The sequence below is a fragment of the Papio anubis genome, chromosome 11, assembly GCF_008728515.1.
Source record: "Papio anubis isolate 15944 chromosome 11, Panubis1.0, whole genome shotgun sequence".
Taxonomy (NCBI): Eukaryota; Metazoa; Chordata; class Mammalia; order Primates; family Cercopithecidae; genus Papio; species Papio anubis.
Window position 1 is genome coordinate 114,083,312 of NC_044986.1, and position 16,868 is coordinate 114,100,179.

Here is a 16,868-nt window from a genome sequence, read left to right on the forward strand (position 1 = left end):
AGAAAATACAATTATAGATTCTTGTTTCCTGTTTTTAACACAGTGGGTAACTGATACATATCTTTTCATCTCAAGACAGAAAGATTTCCCTTGTTCGTTATTTTAAAGCTGCAGTGTTTCTTTTGATGAATGTACTATATTTAACCGTTTCAGACTTTCCAGTCTTGCCATTACAAACAGTGCCATGTTTGAATTTGTACTTCCTCTTTTCTCCTCATGATTATGTTAGCTAGTGGTTTACCTAGTTTTTTCCTACCAAAAAAACTCAGCTTTTAGATTTATTATTTATTCTCTGTAATGATTTTCTTACTGTTATTTTTGGTTTTGTTCTTTATTAATTTCTTCTTTTGGGTTTCTTCCATTTATTTTGTTTATTTTCTGGCACTTCACATATGAGTTGTCCATTAAGCATAGTTTAAGCCATGTCTCTTGGTTCTTGTTTTAGAGACAGGGTTTTGCTGTGTTGCCTAGACTGGAGTGCAGTGGTGAGATCACGGCTCACTGCAGCCTCAACCTCCCAGGCTCAAACAATCCTCTCACATTAGCCTCCCAAGTAGCCGGAACCACAGGCATGAACCACCATATCTGGCTAATTTTTACATTAAATTATTATTATTATTATTTTTGGTAGAGTCGGGGTCTTGTTATATTGACCAGGCTAGTCTTGAACTCCTGGGCTCGAGCAGCTCCTCCTGCTTTGACTTCCCAAAGTGCAGGGATTACAGGCTTGAGCCACTGTGCCCGGCCATCTGTTAGTTCTAACATGTGGTAATTTTAGTTTTATTTCCTTTGTGACCCAACGAGTTTCAAAATTTCCAGGTAGAGGGGCTTTTTTGTTTTGTTTTGTGGCTTTGTCAATAATTTATATTTTTATTGCATTTTGATTAGAGAATACTGTCTGTTTTTATTTTTTTTTTGGAAGTTTTGAAGTTTACTTTGTCTCTAATTATATAGTCAGTAAATGTATTGACCAGGTTTACGTGATTAAATAATGATTCAGATCTATTTTCTTACGTTTTTGGCCATTTGCCCAGAGGTCATGGCTTGAGAGGTGGAGTCAAGACTGTGACTCCTGATCTGTTGCCTTTCTCCTAATAGCTACTATGATTCCAGATTTCTGTATATTACTGTTGTGTTATTTGTTGTATAGATAAAACTTAATTGTTAATTACATACATTTTTTATCATTATAAATTGTTCTTCTTGGTCTTATTTAATGCCTTTTGGCCTGAATTCCGACTCATCTGATACTAATGATTATGATTGCTGCCTTTTTTTTTTTTTGAGGTGGAGTCTCACTCTGTCACCCAAGCTGGAGTGCAGTGGTGTGATCTCTGCTCACTGCAACCTCCACTTCCTGGGTCCAAGCAATTCTCACGCCTAAGCCTCCATGTAACTGGGGTTTCATGCGTGCACCACCACGCCCGGGTAATTTTTTTGTATTTTTAGTAGAAATGGGGTTTCACCATGTTAACCAGGCTGGTCTTGAACTCCTGACCGCAAGTGATTCACTTGCCTTGGTCTCCCGAAGTGCTGGGATTACAAGTGTGAGCCACCGCGCCTGACCGCTGCTTTCTTTTTAGTTGCGTTTTGTTTGGTATACCTGTGCCCTTTATTTTATATTCCATCTTTCAGAATCATTTTAGTTGAGTCTCTTTTATGTACAATTGAATTGAATTTTACTCTCAGACATATTCTGAAAATACGTTTCTTTTAATGAAAGTAATTTAGGCTATTTATGATTGGCTTGAGTTCTGTAATATTTTTCTTTTTGGTTTAATTCCTAAAAGACTTTCATTGTGTGGTCTTTTATATTTTTTAATTTAGTGTGCGTGCATGAGTGTGTGTTTCTTGTTTTTAGGAAGGTTTGCATTATTATTTTAGTACTTTATGATTGTAAGTTTCCTTAGCGATTGTTTATTTAGACAGTCTCTTATTTTCTACCATGAGCAGTGGTAAAATTAGTTTGTGGTGTCTTCTTACTCTCTTTAGTCACTCATCTGATATTAGTTAATAACGTTTTCTTCCTTAGTATTTTCCTTTTTACTCTTAAATGTATTTATTCTTGTATTTGAGTAATATTTAACTTTCAGCATTACAAGTAGGCAAGCAGCACACCTGACTTCTGTCTGCTTTTCCAGCCCGCCTCACTTATTTTTATGTTGATGACATATCCTGATAGGGAATAAAACATTATATTAAAATTTCTTGCTCTAATGCCCTTATTTGCTAAAGTTCATTTTCGTCGTTGTTGTTGTTTTTTTTTTTTTTGAGACTGAGTTTTGCTCTATTGCCCATGCTGGAGTGCAGTGGCGTGATCTTGGCTCACGGCAACCTTTACCTCCAGTTCAAGCGATTCTCCTGCCTCAGCCTCCTGAGTAGCTGGAATTATAGGCACCTACCACCACGCCCAGATAATTTTTGTATTTTTAGTAGAGACAGGATTTCATTATGTTGGCCAGGCTGGTCTCATACCCCTGACCTCAGGTGATCCGCCCACCTCAGCCTCCCAAAGTGCTGGGATTACAGGTGTGAGCCACAGCGCCTGGCCTGAAGTTCATTTCTAATAGTTTTCTCAAAAAGTGTTGTTGGGGAAAAAATATGCCTTGAATTTCTCTATGTTCAGAATTGGGGCTATGTTACTTGAATGGCTGCTTGACTGGTTATAGTGGAGGATCCACAGCTCATACCTTTTAACCCTAAATATCGTGTAGGTGTCACTCAATAGTCATTTGGCATTTGCCATTACTGTGTTGAAATCTAGGCCAGCTGGCCTTTTTTTTTTCCTCTCTTAAAATTGACTTGGTCATTGAAATGACTGCCCAAGTAATTTTTTCTCTAATTAATCAAGTAAATCCAGTAACTTTCCTAGGATAGATCGTTCTTGGTGTGGATCCTTCTGGGTCCTTCTTCATGCCCTTTCCATGTTCATATTGAAAAATTCAGGGAATTTTCTTTTCTTTTTCCTCAAATATATTTAAATACTAGTTCTGTTCTCTTGTTTTGGCTTGCTTTTTTAGGTACCCCAATGATGCATAACTGTGCTTTGCTTGTTTTCTGGCTATTTTATTCTTACCAATCACTTTTTTCAGTGTCATCTTTTTCTTACTTAGCATTCTGCAAAGTCTTTTCCCTCTACTACTCTTTTTCTCATTTCTTGTTTCAGTTCATTCAATTTTTTAAAAAATGCGTGGAAAACTGGCCAGATTTCATATATTTCATATATTTCATGGCAGTATGTTTCTGGAGAATTTTGTTTGGTAGGTTTTGAGGAATTTGTTCTTTTCTAATTTAAAAAAATGGACAGTACCTTTGCATTGATGCTGTACCTACCCTCTTTGTATTACATATCATGAGTTAGATTTGCTCAGCTTTGTTATTAACAGGCTTCTTTCTTTTTTTTTTTTTGTTGAGACGGAGTCTTGCTCTGTCACCCAGGCTGGAGTGCAGTGGCCCCATCTCGCCTCACTGCAAGCTCTGTGTCCTGGGTTCATGCCATTCTCCTGCCTCAGCCTCCCGCGTAGCTGACACTACAGGTGCCCACCACCATGCCCAGTTAATTTTTTTGTATTTTTAGTAGAGACGGGGTTTCACCATGTTAGCCAGGATGGTCTCGATCTCCTGACCTAGTGATCTGCCCACCTCGGCCTCCCAAAGTGCTGGGACTACAGGCGTGAGCCACCGCGCCCGGCCAACAGGTTTCCTTTTTAAGGACAGATTTTTGCCGTGGTTTCTGATGTTGGTTGCTTTGGGGGCCATTTCCCTGTTCTGCATGCGTGTTGCATTTCCTCCTGGAGCTTTTGCTCGGTCTTTACCCTGCCTTTCCAGATGCTAAGCTTTTGTTGTATGTCAGGAATATGGGTTTATCACTGAAAGATAGAACTTGAGGATAAGTGGTCAAACTATAGAGAAACAATATGTGTTTATCATTGAAAGAAGCGTGTTGATTGCATATTTGAAGATCTGCCCTGTTTGGGGCAGCTTTCCCTTTTCTTTTCACTTGCTTATCCTGCTGTAATTTACCTTGAAGCAAATCTGGACAGACTGGGTGGCTTCAGTCAGACTTTTCTTTTGAAGTTCATGTTTTCTTACATTAATATCATTCTAGCTTCCTATAACTGAGAAACTATTTTCAGCTTTATTGGTGTGGGCCATTACTTTTCCTGAGAAGACAGATAAGCCAGGATAGGCTAGGGATGTTGGAGGAACAACAAACCTGAAATCTGAGGCTCTTGAAGTCCTCTGGGTTTGGTGGGCTCCCTAGAGTACCCTTTCAGGAGGTGACTCAAGGATCCAGACTACTTTCATCTACATCCTAGCATGGCTTTTAGGTGGCCGTGGCATGGGAGGCAAGCGTGTGAACTCAGCTTAGTCCTAGATACTTTGGACAAGAAGTGCCATGTCATTTTTATTCTTAGCCTATTGTCTAGGACAACAAGAGCATATAGAAAATGTAGGGAAGCATGTGAAGCATTGGGGTAACATTGTGGCCCTTGCTATAGAAGTACTCACAGGGATTTGTTTTCAGTCAGTAGACTTGTGTTAATAATATTCCTCTTGTAAGTTATCTTGTTGAAAACAGAAATACTCATGATTTGGCTGGTAGAGGACAGTCTTTTGAAGGATGTAATTTATACCTAGCTTTGACTGTTACTCTTTACATGTCTATTTATTTATTTTTTAAGAGACAGGGTCTTGCTATGTTGCCCAGGCTGCTCTTGAACTCCTGGCCTCAAGTGATCCTCCTGGGTAGCTAGGATTACAGGCATGTGCCACCATGCCTGGCACATTTTTATATTTTATATAGATTTTAATCGATTGAATTGTATCAAAATCTATAATCATTTCTCATGTTAATAGTACTCTGTATAGTCTTTCCAGTGTTTAAATAAAACCGTCTCAATCTTTTTAAAGGTCATTACTGTGGGATTTGGAAAGCCAAGGCCTCTGTTTACAGATCTGTAAAATGGGGTAATAGGGAGGGACTTGGACCAGGTTGACATTTCCTGGTTGGCTGTATGTTTTTATTGATCAGAAAAGCCTTTCATTTTGAAGGTCTTCTTTTGTCCTTCTCTCCCAGGTAGATTTCTACCCTACCTGCAGGATTTAGCTTATCCCTGAGTAGTGGGGATGGCTTGATCCCTAGGGAGTCTGGAGTAGAAAGATAGTAATCAAGTGCCAATCAATTCCCTGTCATCCCATTTCTTTTTTTTTTTTTTTTTTGTTATAGAGGTGGGCTCTCTCTCTTTCCCCCGGGTGGGGGGGCGGGGGCTGGGTTCACTCCAAGCTCCGCCTCCCGGGTTCATGCCATTTTCCTGCCTCAGCCTCCCGAGTAGCTGGGACTACAGGCGCCCGCCACCTCGCCCAGCTAGTTTTTTGTATTTTTTAGTAGAGACGGGGTTTCACCGTGTTAGCCAGGATGGTCTCGATCTGACCTCGTGATCCTCCCGTCTCGGCCTCCCAAAGTGCTGGGATTACTGGCTTGAGCCACCGCGCCCGGCCCATCCCATTTCTGATTCTTCCAGAACCCATGTATTCCCACAGCTTTCTCTATCCTTTGAGTGATAGTGATGACTGATAGCCCTCAAGCGGGGAGGTAAAGAGAGTAAAGAGAGTGGAGTGTAGAGTAAGCAGGCTCAGATATTCTCCTGGGTAGACAGTGAAATGGTATTGGAGGTAGCAAGTTACTTCGAGTCTTTGGCATTTGGGGCAGGCTGGAACACTTTAGGAGAGGGGGCAAGGAAATACTATCACCTTTTGGCATCCTGGCCTAGTCCTGCACCCATACCCACCCAGCCTGTTTGGGACTTCTTTAGTCAGATGCTCGTCCTCTGTGGCATGCTCCTTCCTCCCTCCTGTAAGACCAACACTTTTGGAGACCAACGCAGGAGGATGGCTTGAAGCCAGGAGTTTGAGACCAGCCTAGACAACATAGTGAGACCCCATCCTCTATAAAAAATAAAATAAGCCAGGCATAGTGGCATGTGCCTGTAATCCCATCTACTTGGGGGAGGCTAAAGTGGGAGGATCAGTTGAGCCCAGGAATTTGAAGTTTGTGCGCTCTGATCTCACCACTGCACTCCAGCCTGGGTGACAGAGTGAGACTCTGTCTCTAAGAAATTAAAAAAATAAACACAGCATAACAACTAGTTATATAGCATTTACATTGTGTTAGGCATTATAAGTAATTTGGTATCTTTTGGGTGGGGGTAGTAGTTCCTGGAACCAGTCCCTCACGGATACCTAGGGACGACTGTATTTCCCTAATGACGTATGACGTTGAGCATCCTTTCATGTGCTTAGTGGCTGTTTGCATATCTTCTTTGGAGGAGTATCTATTCACAGCCTTTGCCCCTTTAAAACTGTATTTGTCCTCTTTTGAATGAGCTGTAAGAGTTGTTTATGTATTCTGGGCACACATGTCTTACCAGATACGTAATTTGGAAGTATTTTCTCCCACCTTCCGAGTTGTCTTTTCACTTGCTTGGTAGTATAATTTGCAGCACAGTTTTTAAAGTCTGATGTAGTTTATTTTTACAGTTCTTAAAGGTTTGATCTGAAGCAGTGTTTTAACTTTTAGTTGCATTCTTCCCGACGAAAAAAATCTCAAAAGACTATCATTATATCCTTTATCCTTTTTTTTTTTTTTTTTTGAGATGGAGTCTTGCTTTATCACCCAGGCTGGAGTGCAGTGGTGTGGTCTTGGCTCACTGCAACCTCCACCTCCTGGGCTTAAGAGATTCTCCCACCTCAGCCCCCCAGGTAGCTGGGACTACAGACATGTACCACCACTCCTGGCTCATTGTTGTATTTTTTTTTTTTTAGTAGAGACAGGGTTTCACCATGTTGGCCAGGCTGGTCATAAACTGCTGACCTCAAATGATCCACCCACTTTGGCCTCCCAAAGTGCTGGGATTACAGGGAGGGAGCCTCTGTGCCCAGCCTCTCTTAGCCTATTCATTTGGACTCCACTGAGATGTAGAAATCCCCTTAGATATTTGCATTTTATTTTATAGGTAATTTATAACATAGCTATACACACAAGTAATTGAGATTTCACATTAAGTGTTTATGTCTTTTTTTTTCTTAAACTTTTAAAGTTTAAGTTCAGGGGTGCATGTGCAGGATGTGCAGGTTTGTTGCATAGGTAAACATGTACCGTGGTGGTTTGCTGCACAGATCATCCCTTCACCTAGGCATTAAACCCAGCAGCCACTAGTTACTCTTCCTGAGTTGTTTCTATCTAAAGTATACATATGTGTCCATCACTCAGATCAAGATATATGACATTTCCAGCACCCCAGAAGGCCCCTCACCTAAGCCAAAATTTAAAGTCAGTCAATACCATGGGAAGTACGTAAGAATCTCTTCTTTTCCTTCTTTCCTGGCTCTTTAGATTAATGGAAACAGAATACTCTTCAGAGGTGACGTGCTGCGCTTAATTCTTGAACAGCTTTTCCCGATCTAGCTTTTAGGAGAGTTTGCTGGACTTTTTGTAAGAAGTTTTCTGATTGGACCTCTTCCTTCACTCAATTTGGAACTGCGAGAGAATGTTTTAGTGAAATCTGTTAGTATGTTGCACCACTTGGTGGCGCTGTTGTGTTGGAAACAGCAGCATTGTGGAAAAGTCGACAGGGCATTTGGTTGTTGATTTCAGAGTAAATGACCCCAGACTTTTGTTTATTATATTTCATTTTTTAGGAATCATCTTCTGCTTTAGTGTTTCCTATGAAATCCTTTGTATTCTTTAATTGAACCATAACATTGTTCTTTCACATTCATTTTTTTCCAGGCATTTTTGAGCACAGAGAGAAAATTAAATAGCTTTCAACAGTCAACTTCTTTAGATTTTGAAGAGAAAAAGAGAGCTAGACATTTGTTTTAGAAAGTCAATTGATTAGGAGATAAAACCCCATAAGAATTTCTTCTTTCCCTCTCGATAACAACAGTGTTTGTGTGTTTCTGCATTCTTGTTTCTGTTTACTTGTAGTTAGTGACTCTTTACTAACTTGATAATCATTAACCGCTAGTAGGATACTTAAATGTGTGATTCAGGAGACCTTAAAAACATAAAGAAGATTTTATTATTTAAGGACAAATAGCATTCTTTTAAAGTGGTTCATTGTTCATTGTTGGTAAATGTAATTATCACCATTTTATAAGATTATAGAATTCCGTTGTCAAAGGAAGGATCTAAGTATTTTTCAGTTGCTTTTCAGAACACTCAAATTAGATGAAATATCCATCTAGCTTAAATTTTAGGCCGGGCGCGGTGGCTCACGCCTTTAATCCCAGCACTTTGGGAGGCCGAGGCGGGCGGATCACGAGGTCAGGAGATCGAGACCATCCTGGCTAACATGGTGATACCCCGTCTCTACTAAAAATACAAAAAAATTAGCCAGGCACGGTGGTGGACGCCTGTAGTCCCAGCTTCTCGGGAGGCTGAGGGAGGAGAATGGTGTGAACCCGGGAGGTGGAGCTTGCAGTGAGCCGAGATTGCACCACTGCACTCCAGCCTGGGCGACAGAGTGAGACTCCGTCTCAAAAAAAATAAAAAATAAAAATTTTAACACAAATTTGCAGTTTATGTTGATGAAAATACTTTGTGTTATTAATAACTTTCGTGTGACTGATGTGACATTTTGCACTCCATCCCCTTTTTGAGCTTGTGTGCCCTTTGGAAGGCAGAACACGCAGAAAGCATTCTTAAGCAGGACTAGCATTGAACAACTATATAATTGATTATTTACAACATAAAGGATTTTATTTTGTGAATAATGGATGAACAGACATAGGACTTCAAGATTTCAGTAGGGCAGGGTGATATTTTGTATCAACTATCCTTTTTATAGGGGTAGAGGATTCCAAGAAAATGGAGTATCTAACTTCCATAATTCCTTAACTCATAACTTCCTTAACTCATTTTAAAAATCCCTATTAAAGCTGAAAACATTTTACTGTGTTGTTACTTCACTGACCTGTGCCTGAACAGGTAGCACAAAACTGTCTTGCTTTAAAATGCATGGCTGGACCGGGCATTCACGCCTGTAATACCAGCACTTTGGGAGGCCAAGGTGGGCGGATCACGAGGTCAGAAGATCGAGCCCATCCTGGCTAACACGGCGAAACCCCATCTGTACTAAAAAATACAAAAAATTAGCCGGGCAAGGTGGCGAGTGCCTGTAGTCCAGGCTAACCAGGAGGCTGAGGTAGAAGAATGGTGTGAACCCAGGAGGCAGAGCTTGCAGTGAGCCAAGATCGCGCCACTGCACTCAGCCTGGGTGACAGTGCAAGACTCTGTCTCAAAAATAAAATAAAATGCATAGCTGGCCAGGTGCAGTGGCCCACGCCTTTAATCCCAGCACTTTGGGAGGCTGAGGCGGGTGGATCACTTGAGGTCAGAAGTTCAAGATCAGCCTGGCCAACATGGTGAAACCCTGTCTCTACTAAAAATACAAAAATGAGCCGGGTCTGGTGGTGGGCGCCTGTAGTTCCAGTTGCTCAGAAGGCTGAGGCAGGAGAATCACTTGAACCTGGGAAGCAGAGGTTGCAATGAGCTGAGAACCTGCCACCAGTCTCCAGCCTGGGCAACAGAGTGAGATTCCAACTCTTTAAAAAAAAAAAAAAGCTATATCTGCCTTTTTGGGGGGACTCAGAAAAAGTCTCAAAGTAGATTGGGCTACTTGGGAGAAGAAAATGAAGTGAAGTGCAAGGGACAGGCCAACAAATAGAAGAAAAGTGAAATGATCTTAGACTAGGTAGCACAAGGAAGGAAAAAAAGAAAAGTGAAATGACATAGTTTAAGAATATCTGATGCTGTTTTATCTCAAACTTTGTTGAAAAATACATTGAAAAAGACAACTAAGATAAAAGTTTTAGAAATTCAAGATCTGGTTCTTGGAAAAATCAAAATAGAGAAGTGTGTAGAAAATATAGTTTGAAGAAAAAGAACATTAAAAAGTTTAAGAAATGAGCAGATGATATGCTTAAAATATTTTAAAACCACTTGAAAATCTCAGTGAAACTTAATGTTTTGAAAAAAATGCACATTTTCAAAATTCATTCAAGATAAAATACCCACATAGAACAGTAATCATGGAAGAAAGCGTTAAACTTATCAGTTGGGCACACTGGCTTACGCCTGTAATCCCAGCACTCTGGGAGGCCGAGGCGACGGGTCACCTGAAGTTAGGAGTTCGAGACCACCCTGACCAACATGGAGAAATCCCGTCTCTACTGAAAATACACGGTTAGCTGGGTGTGGTGGCACATACTTGTAATCCCAGCTACTCGGGAGGCTGAGGCAGGAGAATTACTTGAACCTGGGAGGTGGAGGTTGCGGTGAGCCGAGAACACGCTATTGCACTCCAGCCTGGGCAACAAGAATGAAACTCTGTCTCAAAAAAAATAATAATAATAATTTCATCTTAAATAGAATAAGACTAGAAAGCTTAACTGAGTATTTTTAGCCTTTTAAGGAAGAAATAATATCACTTGTTCCAGAGCATGGAAAGCTTGTTATTTCATGTATTAAAAATTCTAAGAAGAAGGAGCAAGAAAATCACAAGCATTGACCAATCTCACTTGTGAATGTCAATATAAAAATTTCAAGTAAAACACTAGCAAATCATATTTAATACATAGTATATTAGAAAATAAGAATCCAGCATGACCAAAGAAGATTGATCATAGGAATGGAAGGATGCTCTAACATAGGCAATCTATTAATATATATAACATCAGCAGGAAAGTAAGTAACTATGTGAATGTCCCATTAATTGCTAAAAGATAATTTGGTAAGTTAGCTTTTGCTTGGTAAAATGTAATATTATTACAAAAGTAAGACGCTGCTTCCTTAATACGAGGAAGAATGTCTTAGAGTAAATGCTAACAGTATACTTAAGAGTGAGTTACCAGAGATATTCATTTATCTAACAAACGTGTATATTGAGTACCTGCCTATGTTCCAGGCACTGTTTGAGTGCTGATAAACTGTCTGCCATGGAACTGAACATTTCTGGTGGGGAGGGGTAACAAATGAGTTAACCATAACAAATCAATTATTTACTACTTTAAGTGGTAAATTCCATTTTTGAAAGTAGTGCAGTAGGCCTGGGCGCAGTGACTCATGCCTATAATCTCAGCATTTTGGGAGGCTGAGGCAGGTGGATCGCCTGAGGTCGGGAGTTCGAGATCAGCCTGACCAACATGGAGAAACCCAGTCTTTACTGAAAATACAAAATTAACCAGGTGTGGTGGTGCATGCCTGTGATCCCAGGTACTTGGGAGACCGAGGCAGGAGAATTGCTTGAACCTGGAGGCAGAGGTTGCAGTGAGCTGAGATCGCGCCATTGCACTCCAGCCTGGGCAACAAGACTGAAACTCTGTCTCAAAAAAAAAAAAAAAAAAAGCTTTGTAGGGGCATTGGGAGAGGTAGGATGGGTTAGGTGCAGTTTCCTTGGAGTATTCAGAATGGGTCAAAACAGGGAGACTGGGACTCCCCTTAGGGAGGGAGTAAACAGTATGGATGTTTAGGGAAAGCATATTCCAGCCCAAGGCAGGGACCATTGCAGAGGCCCTGAGTCAGATCATCAGTGAGGAGTCAGTGGGCCTGGTGCAAGCGAGCTGGGAGGTATGGGAGAAGAGGGTGGATCAGTCCCTGAGGTCATGGAGACGCTGTTTGCTGCTATAGAGTTTATACCTGGGCCTCCTCACTCCCAGTGCGTTGCTTTGCCATCTTGTTACCTTTGCTCTGGTACCTGTACTTTTCTGACCCGAAATTATAGCAATGGCAACAAAAGAAGTTATGCATACATTTAAATCCTATATTTGAATTTGACAACTGATTATGAACTGGAAAATAATACTTTCTTTGTTGTTAAAATGGATGTGGAAAATGAATGAAAAACCTAATATTCTAACTAAAATTCGTAAATTTAATGTTAGTGTAAATTCATCTATTATGTAAGAACATTAAATGTTCATTTGCTCATTTTTTCATTTGTTCTTTTTTTTTTTTTTTTTTTTTTTTAGCGCTAGGAACATTAGGGAAATTATTACATGTTTATAAGAGTAACTTATAGGGGCCGGGTACAGTGGCTCACGCCTGTAATCCCAGAACTTTGGGAGGCCAAGGCAGATGGATCACGAGATCAGGAGTTCAAGACCAGCCTGGCCAATATGGTGAAACCCTGTCTCTACTAAAAATACAAAAATTAGCAGGGCATGGTGGTGCTTGCCTGTAATCCCAGCTACATGGGAGGCTGAGGCAGAAGAATCGCTTGAACCCAGGAGGCGGAGGTTGCAGTGAGCCAAGATTGCACCACTGCAGTCCACTCCAGCCTGGGCAACAGAATGAGACTCCGTCTCAAAAAAAAAAAAAAAAAAAAAAAATACCTTACGGGAATACTTTATTTTTATAATATCTTTAGAGAGTGGTGGGACCTATTTTTGTGCATTTTCCATGTGATAGCAGCTTAGACTTTAATTGATAAAACCTTAAAAATATTTTAAATAAACATTTAAATTTTAGCATTAAATGTTTTTATATAATGGATTATAGTTTTCACTGTTTCTTTAAAGAAAGATATGATTTATTTTAAAAAACTATTGCAGTATTGCTACAAAGCTATCATATTGCCAGCTTCTCTCAGCATCTGTCTTATTTCTGCAATGGTGAGTGTGATATCCACCGTATAGAGTGGTTATTAGGTTTAACAAGTTGAGTGATATATATAAGGCCTAGGACAGGGCCCAGCACATTAGTAAGAACTAATTTGCTGAGAAATTATAATAGCCGAAGTTTTTGAGGAGTACCATGTTTTTGAGGCTTTTAGGTATGAATTTAACCAGTTTCCTCCTTTCAACCATACCTTTCTTCTTTTCAATTTTTTTTTTTTTCAATCTTTTTGAGATAGTCTCACTCTGTGGCCAGACTGGAGTCCTGTGGCATGGACTTGGCTCACTGCAACCTCCACCTCCCAGGCCCGAGTAGCTGGGATTACAAACAGGCCCCACCGCACCCAGCTAAATTTTGTATTTTTAGTAGAGGTGGGGGTTTCACCATGTTGGCCAGACTGATCTTGAACTCCTGACCTCAGGTGATCCGCCTGCCTCAGCCTCCCGAAATGCTGGGATTACTGGCCACCATGCCCCGCCTAACCATGCCTTTCAAATTTATTTCCATCCTTCTTTTTTCACTGTGTCCCTTTAGCTAAGGGTTAATGTATCCATCCGAGGAGCTTTCCAGATCTAATTATGTGGTTTTTTTCCTGATGATCAAACATTTTCATATATTATTGTATGGTACAGTGTTGTACTCAGCAATAATCTTTTTTTGAGATGGAGTTTCGCTCTAGTTGCCCGGGCTGGAGTGCAGTGGCGTGATCTCGGCTCACTGCAACCTTCACCTCCTGGGTTCAAGGATTCTGCTGCCTCAGTCTCCCGAGTAGCTGGGATTACAGGCACCTCCCACCACGGCCGGCTAATTTTTGTATTTTTAGTAGAGATTGGGTTTTACCGTATTGGTCAGGCTGGTCTCAAACTCCTGACCTCAGGTGATCTGCCTGCCTCAGCCTCCCAAAGTGCTGGAATTACAGGCATGAGCCACCGTGCCCGGCCTCCACTTAGCGATAATTAAGACTTGTATGATTATTTGTTTCTGTTCTAATTGGCTTCAAGCTGTCATAATTTTTAAGCTCTTGTAATTTTATAGTTTTTAGCTTCCTCTCTCACTGTTAGCTCCATTACTTGCTGCTGTCGGTACAGCTGCTTTTATCAGTTCCTCACTACTTCTCATCTTCAGAATCTGATCTGCTGAGTGTTGAATCATTGAGTAATAACATCTATGGCAGGAATGGAAAATAAATTTTAGCTTGCATCTTGATTCCAACTAGTAGGTCACCTGGAGTGCTGTGCTAAGCAGGATTCCGGAGCATCATTCCTGTGTAATGGGAAAAAGTGCTCTGACATTGGAAGAGGGTGGCAGTGTGAATGCCACATATTTGCCATTTACTGTCCAAATTAAGATCCTGAATGAGGATCTGAGTGGGTTCTGTAATGAGTGAAATACATGAGTTAGTGTATAGATTTTGTAATATTGTTTTGCCTTCCTTGAGGCTTTTTCAGTTACTGAGTACCATTCATTCATTCATTCATTCATTCATGTGATGGAGTCTTGCTCTGTCACCCAGGCTGGAGTGCAGTGGCATGATCAGGGCTCACTGTAACGTCCGCCTCCCAGGTTCAAGCAATTCTCCTGCCTCAGCCTCCCGAGTAGCTGTAACTACAGGCGTGTGCCACCATACCCAGCTAATTTTTTTATTTTTAGTAGAGACAGGGTTTCACCGTGTTAGCCAGGATAGTCTCGATCTCCTTACCTCATGATCTGCCTGCCTTGGCCTCCCATTACAGGCGTGAGCTACCACACCCAGCCTGTTGATTACCTTTTTGCTTTAGACCTTGGGGTTTCCAAATAACTTATCCTGAGATAAATGAAGGAAACGGCTTTAAAGGATTTTGTCTTACACTGAAGAAGTTACCTTGAGATTTGTAAATATGCAGTTACTCAGTAATTTAAGTCATGTCAAAACATACTGTTGTTTTTTGTGTGTGTGCGTGGTGTTTCATATTTTATCAAAATTACATACTTAATAAAATTATAGTTATGCAATAAATTCATGGAATGGAGAATGCCAGACTATTAATAAAATTTCAGAAGGCTCATTGAATTTTCAAACACTTCTTTATGATGGCAATAAATAGGCATGTCTGTATGATTATGAGTTTTAAAATCATTTAATGTGTGAATACATCTGAAAAAGTTTAAATTTTAAAATGAATTATTCTTGATATGTCTTTCCTTTGACACATATCACATATAACTTTTGCAGGTTGGATTTGCTACCATTTTATGCAAGATTGGTTGCTACATTGCATCCCTGCATGTCTGATGTAGCAGAGGATCTTTGTTCCATGCTGAGGGGGGATTTCAGATTTCATGTATGTATTTAAGCATTTATTTTGTAATATATATATTCTTATACGTTGAGTGAGGATTCTTTAAGAATGTAATTGTTGGTGAGCATATTCTTGAAATTTGATAGTGGTATAACAGTTTAGAATTTATGGCATTCTAAATTTTTGAAAAGTGGTTTACTTAACGAAGCTTGAAATTGATCAGTGATATTCTGTTGGAAGGTGAGCTGTTGCTGCTACCTTGTTCCCCCATTGCAGGAATGGCACTTTTTTGCTTTTCCAAGGTAGAAACGCTTCTCCAAGGTCAAGACAGCAGGAGCCTTCATTGGTGTTTCCAAAAGAAACATAATTGGCCACCATGAGTCAGGGTGTGGTGCCACATAGGATAAGGTTCTTTAGGTGCTTGGGTCCAAATGTGTGGCGTCTACAAGTTTCCATCAATAATCTGATACTAGCAAGTGCTGCCATAGCCCGTGTTTCTTTGATTCTTGCCTTAAGAAATTTTACCTTGGATTATGGTGAGTTTCTTAAAGATCACCCTGGGAAATAACAGGAGCCTGTTACCAGATGGCTTCCCTTTCTCTCTAGCCCTAGAAGTATGAACAAACTATGTGTTAGTGGTTCTCCCAACCCATGTTATCCAGTTACTTCATGGAGGTGCTTCTGCTTCAAATACAGGCTTGCTAGTGGGGAAATGATACTGCCAGAGGTGACTGAAAGTGGACGTTGTTAGACTGTGAAAAAACATGAAATTCAATTGTTGTTAGCCAATGGAAAAATGGTGTTTACAAAACTTTGCTTTATCATAATTTGGTCAGAATGCAAATAAAAACAGGAAATGTCTGCACGTGCTATCTCTCACTCACTATGCACCAGTCAGTCGTATTGCCAAGCTCTCGGAAGAACAGACAAAATTCCCGAGGTCAGGAACTCAAACGGTGTAGTTGAGGACACAGGTTTAAATAAAAATTAATCCTTAAATGTAATAGCTGTAAGGAATTGCATGCTGAATTGCCAGGTGAATTATTGGAGAGTGGGTGCTTTGAGTGCAAAGGAAGGAGAGTCTCGTGCAAAGGAGAATAGTCTGTAAGCACTTCTTGTTAGTATGAGATTTGTGGTTAAGATTTTTTGGGGCCAACTTTTGCTAGTTTTTCAGATTTTCACAGGTAGTATGTAAGGGAAGGTTTCTATGTTTAGAGAGGTTGGAAACACTGAACTCAATAAAGTTAAATGGTTTTGTTTTGTTTTGTTTTGTTTTAAGAATTCTCAAAGCATTAATATGGTAATGTGCTCTGTGAATCTCCTGGAGGGCATGCATATGGAACCCATCAAAGAACACACTTTGACAAATGCTGCTAGTTCAGAGACAGATACATCATAAGCCGTGATATTCTTGTTGATATGTTTAATCTCATTGTACCAAGAAGTAACTGTTTTACTAGTGGACAGTATGAGTTATTATATTGGTTGTATGCCTATACCCCTCAACCAATCCCCAAATTAAAACACAAGTTCCTGGACCAAGCATAGTTAGTGCTTTTGGTGAAAAACTTAAAATTAAGAAAATTCTATATGTACTCTCTCATTTGAAAATTGGGGTGAGAGTTGGGGTATTGGCATTTTTATTGTACTGCTGCAATGCTTCATTACAAGGGAAGAATATCAGAACTCCAGGAGCACACTTTGGGAACCAGTGCTCTCCCAGGGAGAAGAAAGAGCATTCTACATACTTGATCACCGTCTACTTCCTCCAGGATCTGGCCTTCCTACCCCAAATCTATAGGCTTTGCCAGCGATTTTCTATTAGGCGGAAACATGCTCACCACTCACATCCTTAAAGTGACAACAACAAACACCTTTTCTCAGCATCCCCCGTCCCCTCCCTCAGCCGC

General features: G+C 40.4%; 1 protein-coding gene across 3 annotated transcripts in view; it reads left to right on the top strand.

Moving 5' to 3' along the window:
- Positions 1-16,868, top strand: part of UPF2 (UPF2 regulator of nonsense mediated mRNA decay) — a 129,833-nt gene that overhangs the window by 52,041 nt on the left and 60,924 nt on the right. For all 3 annotated transcript variants that reach the window (XM_021943037.1, XM_021943036.2, XM_009213971.2), the window contains exon 9: positions 14,892-15,000. In XM_021943037.1, coding sequence (XP_021798729.1) covers positions 14,892-15,000 — 109 coding nt within the window. The remainder of the gene's footprint in view (positions 1-14,891; positions 15,001-16,868) is intronic.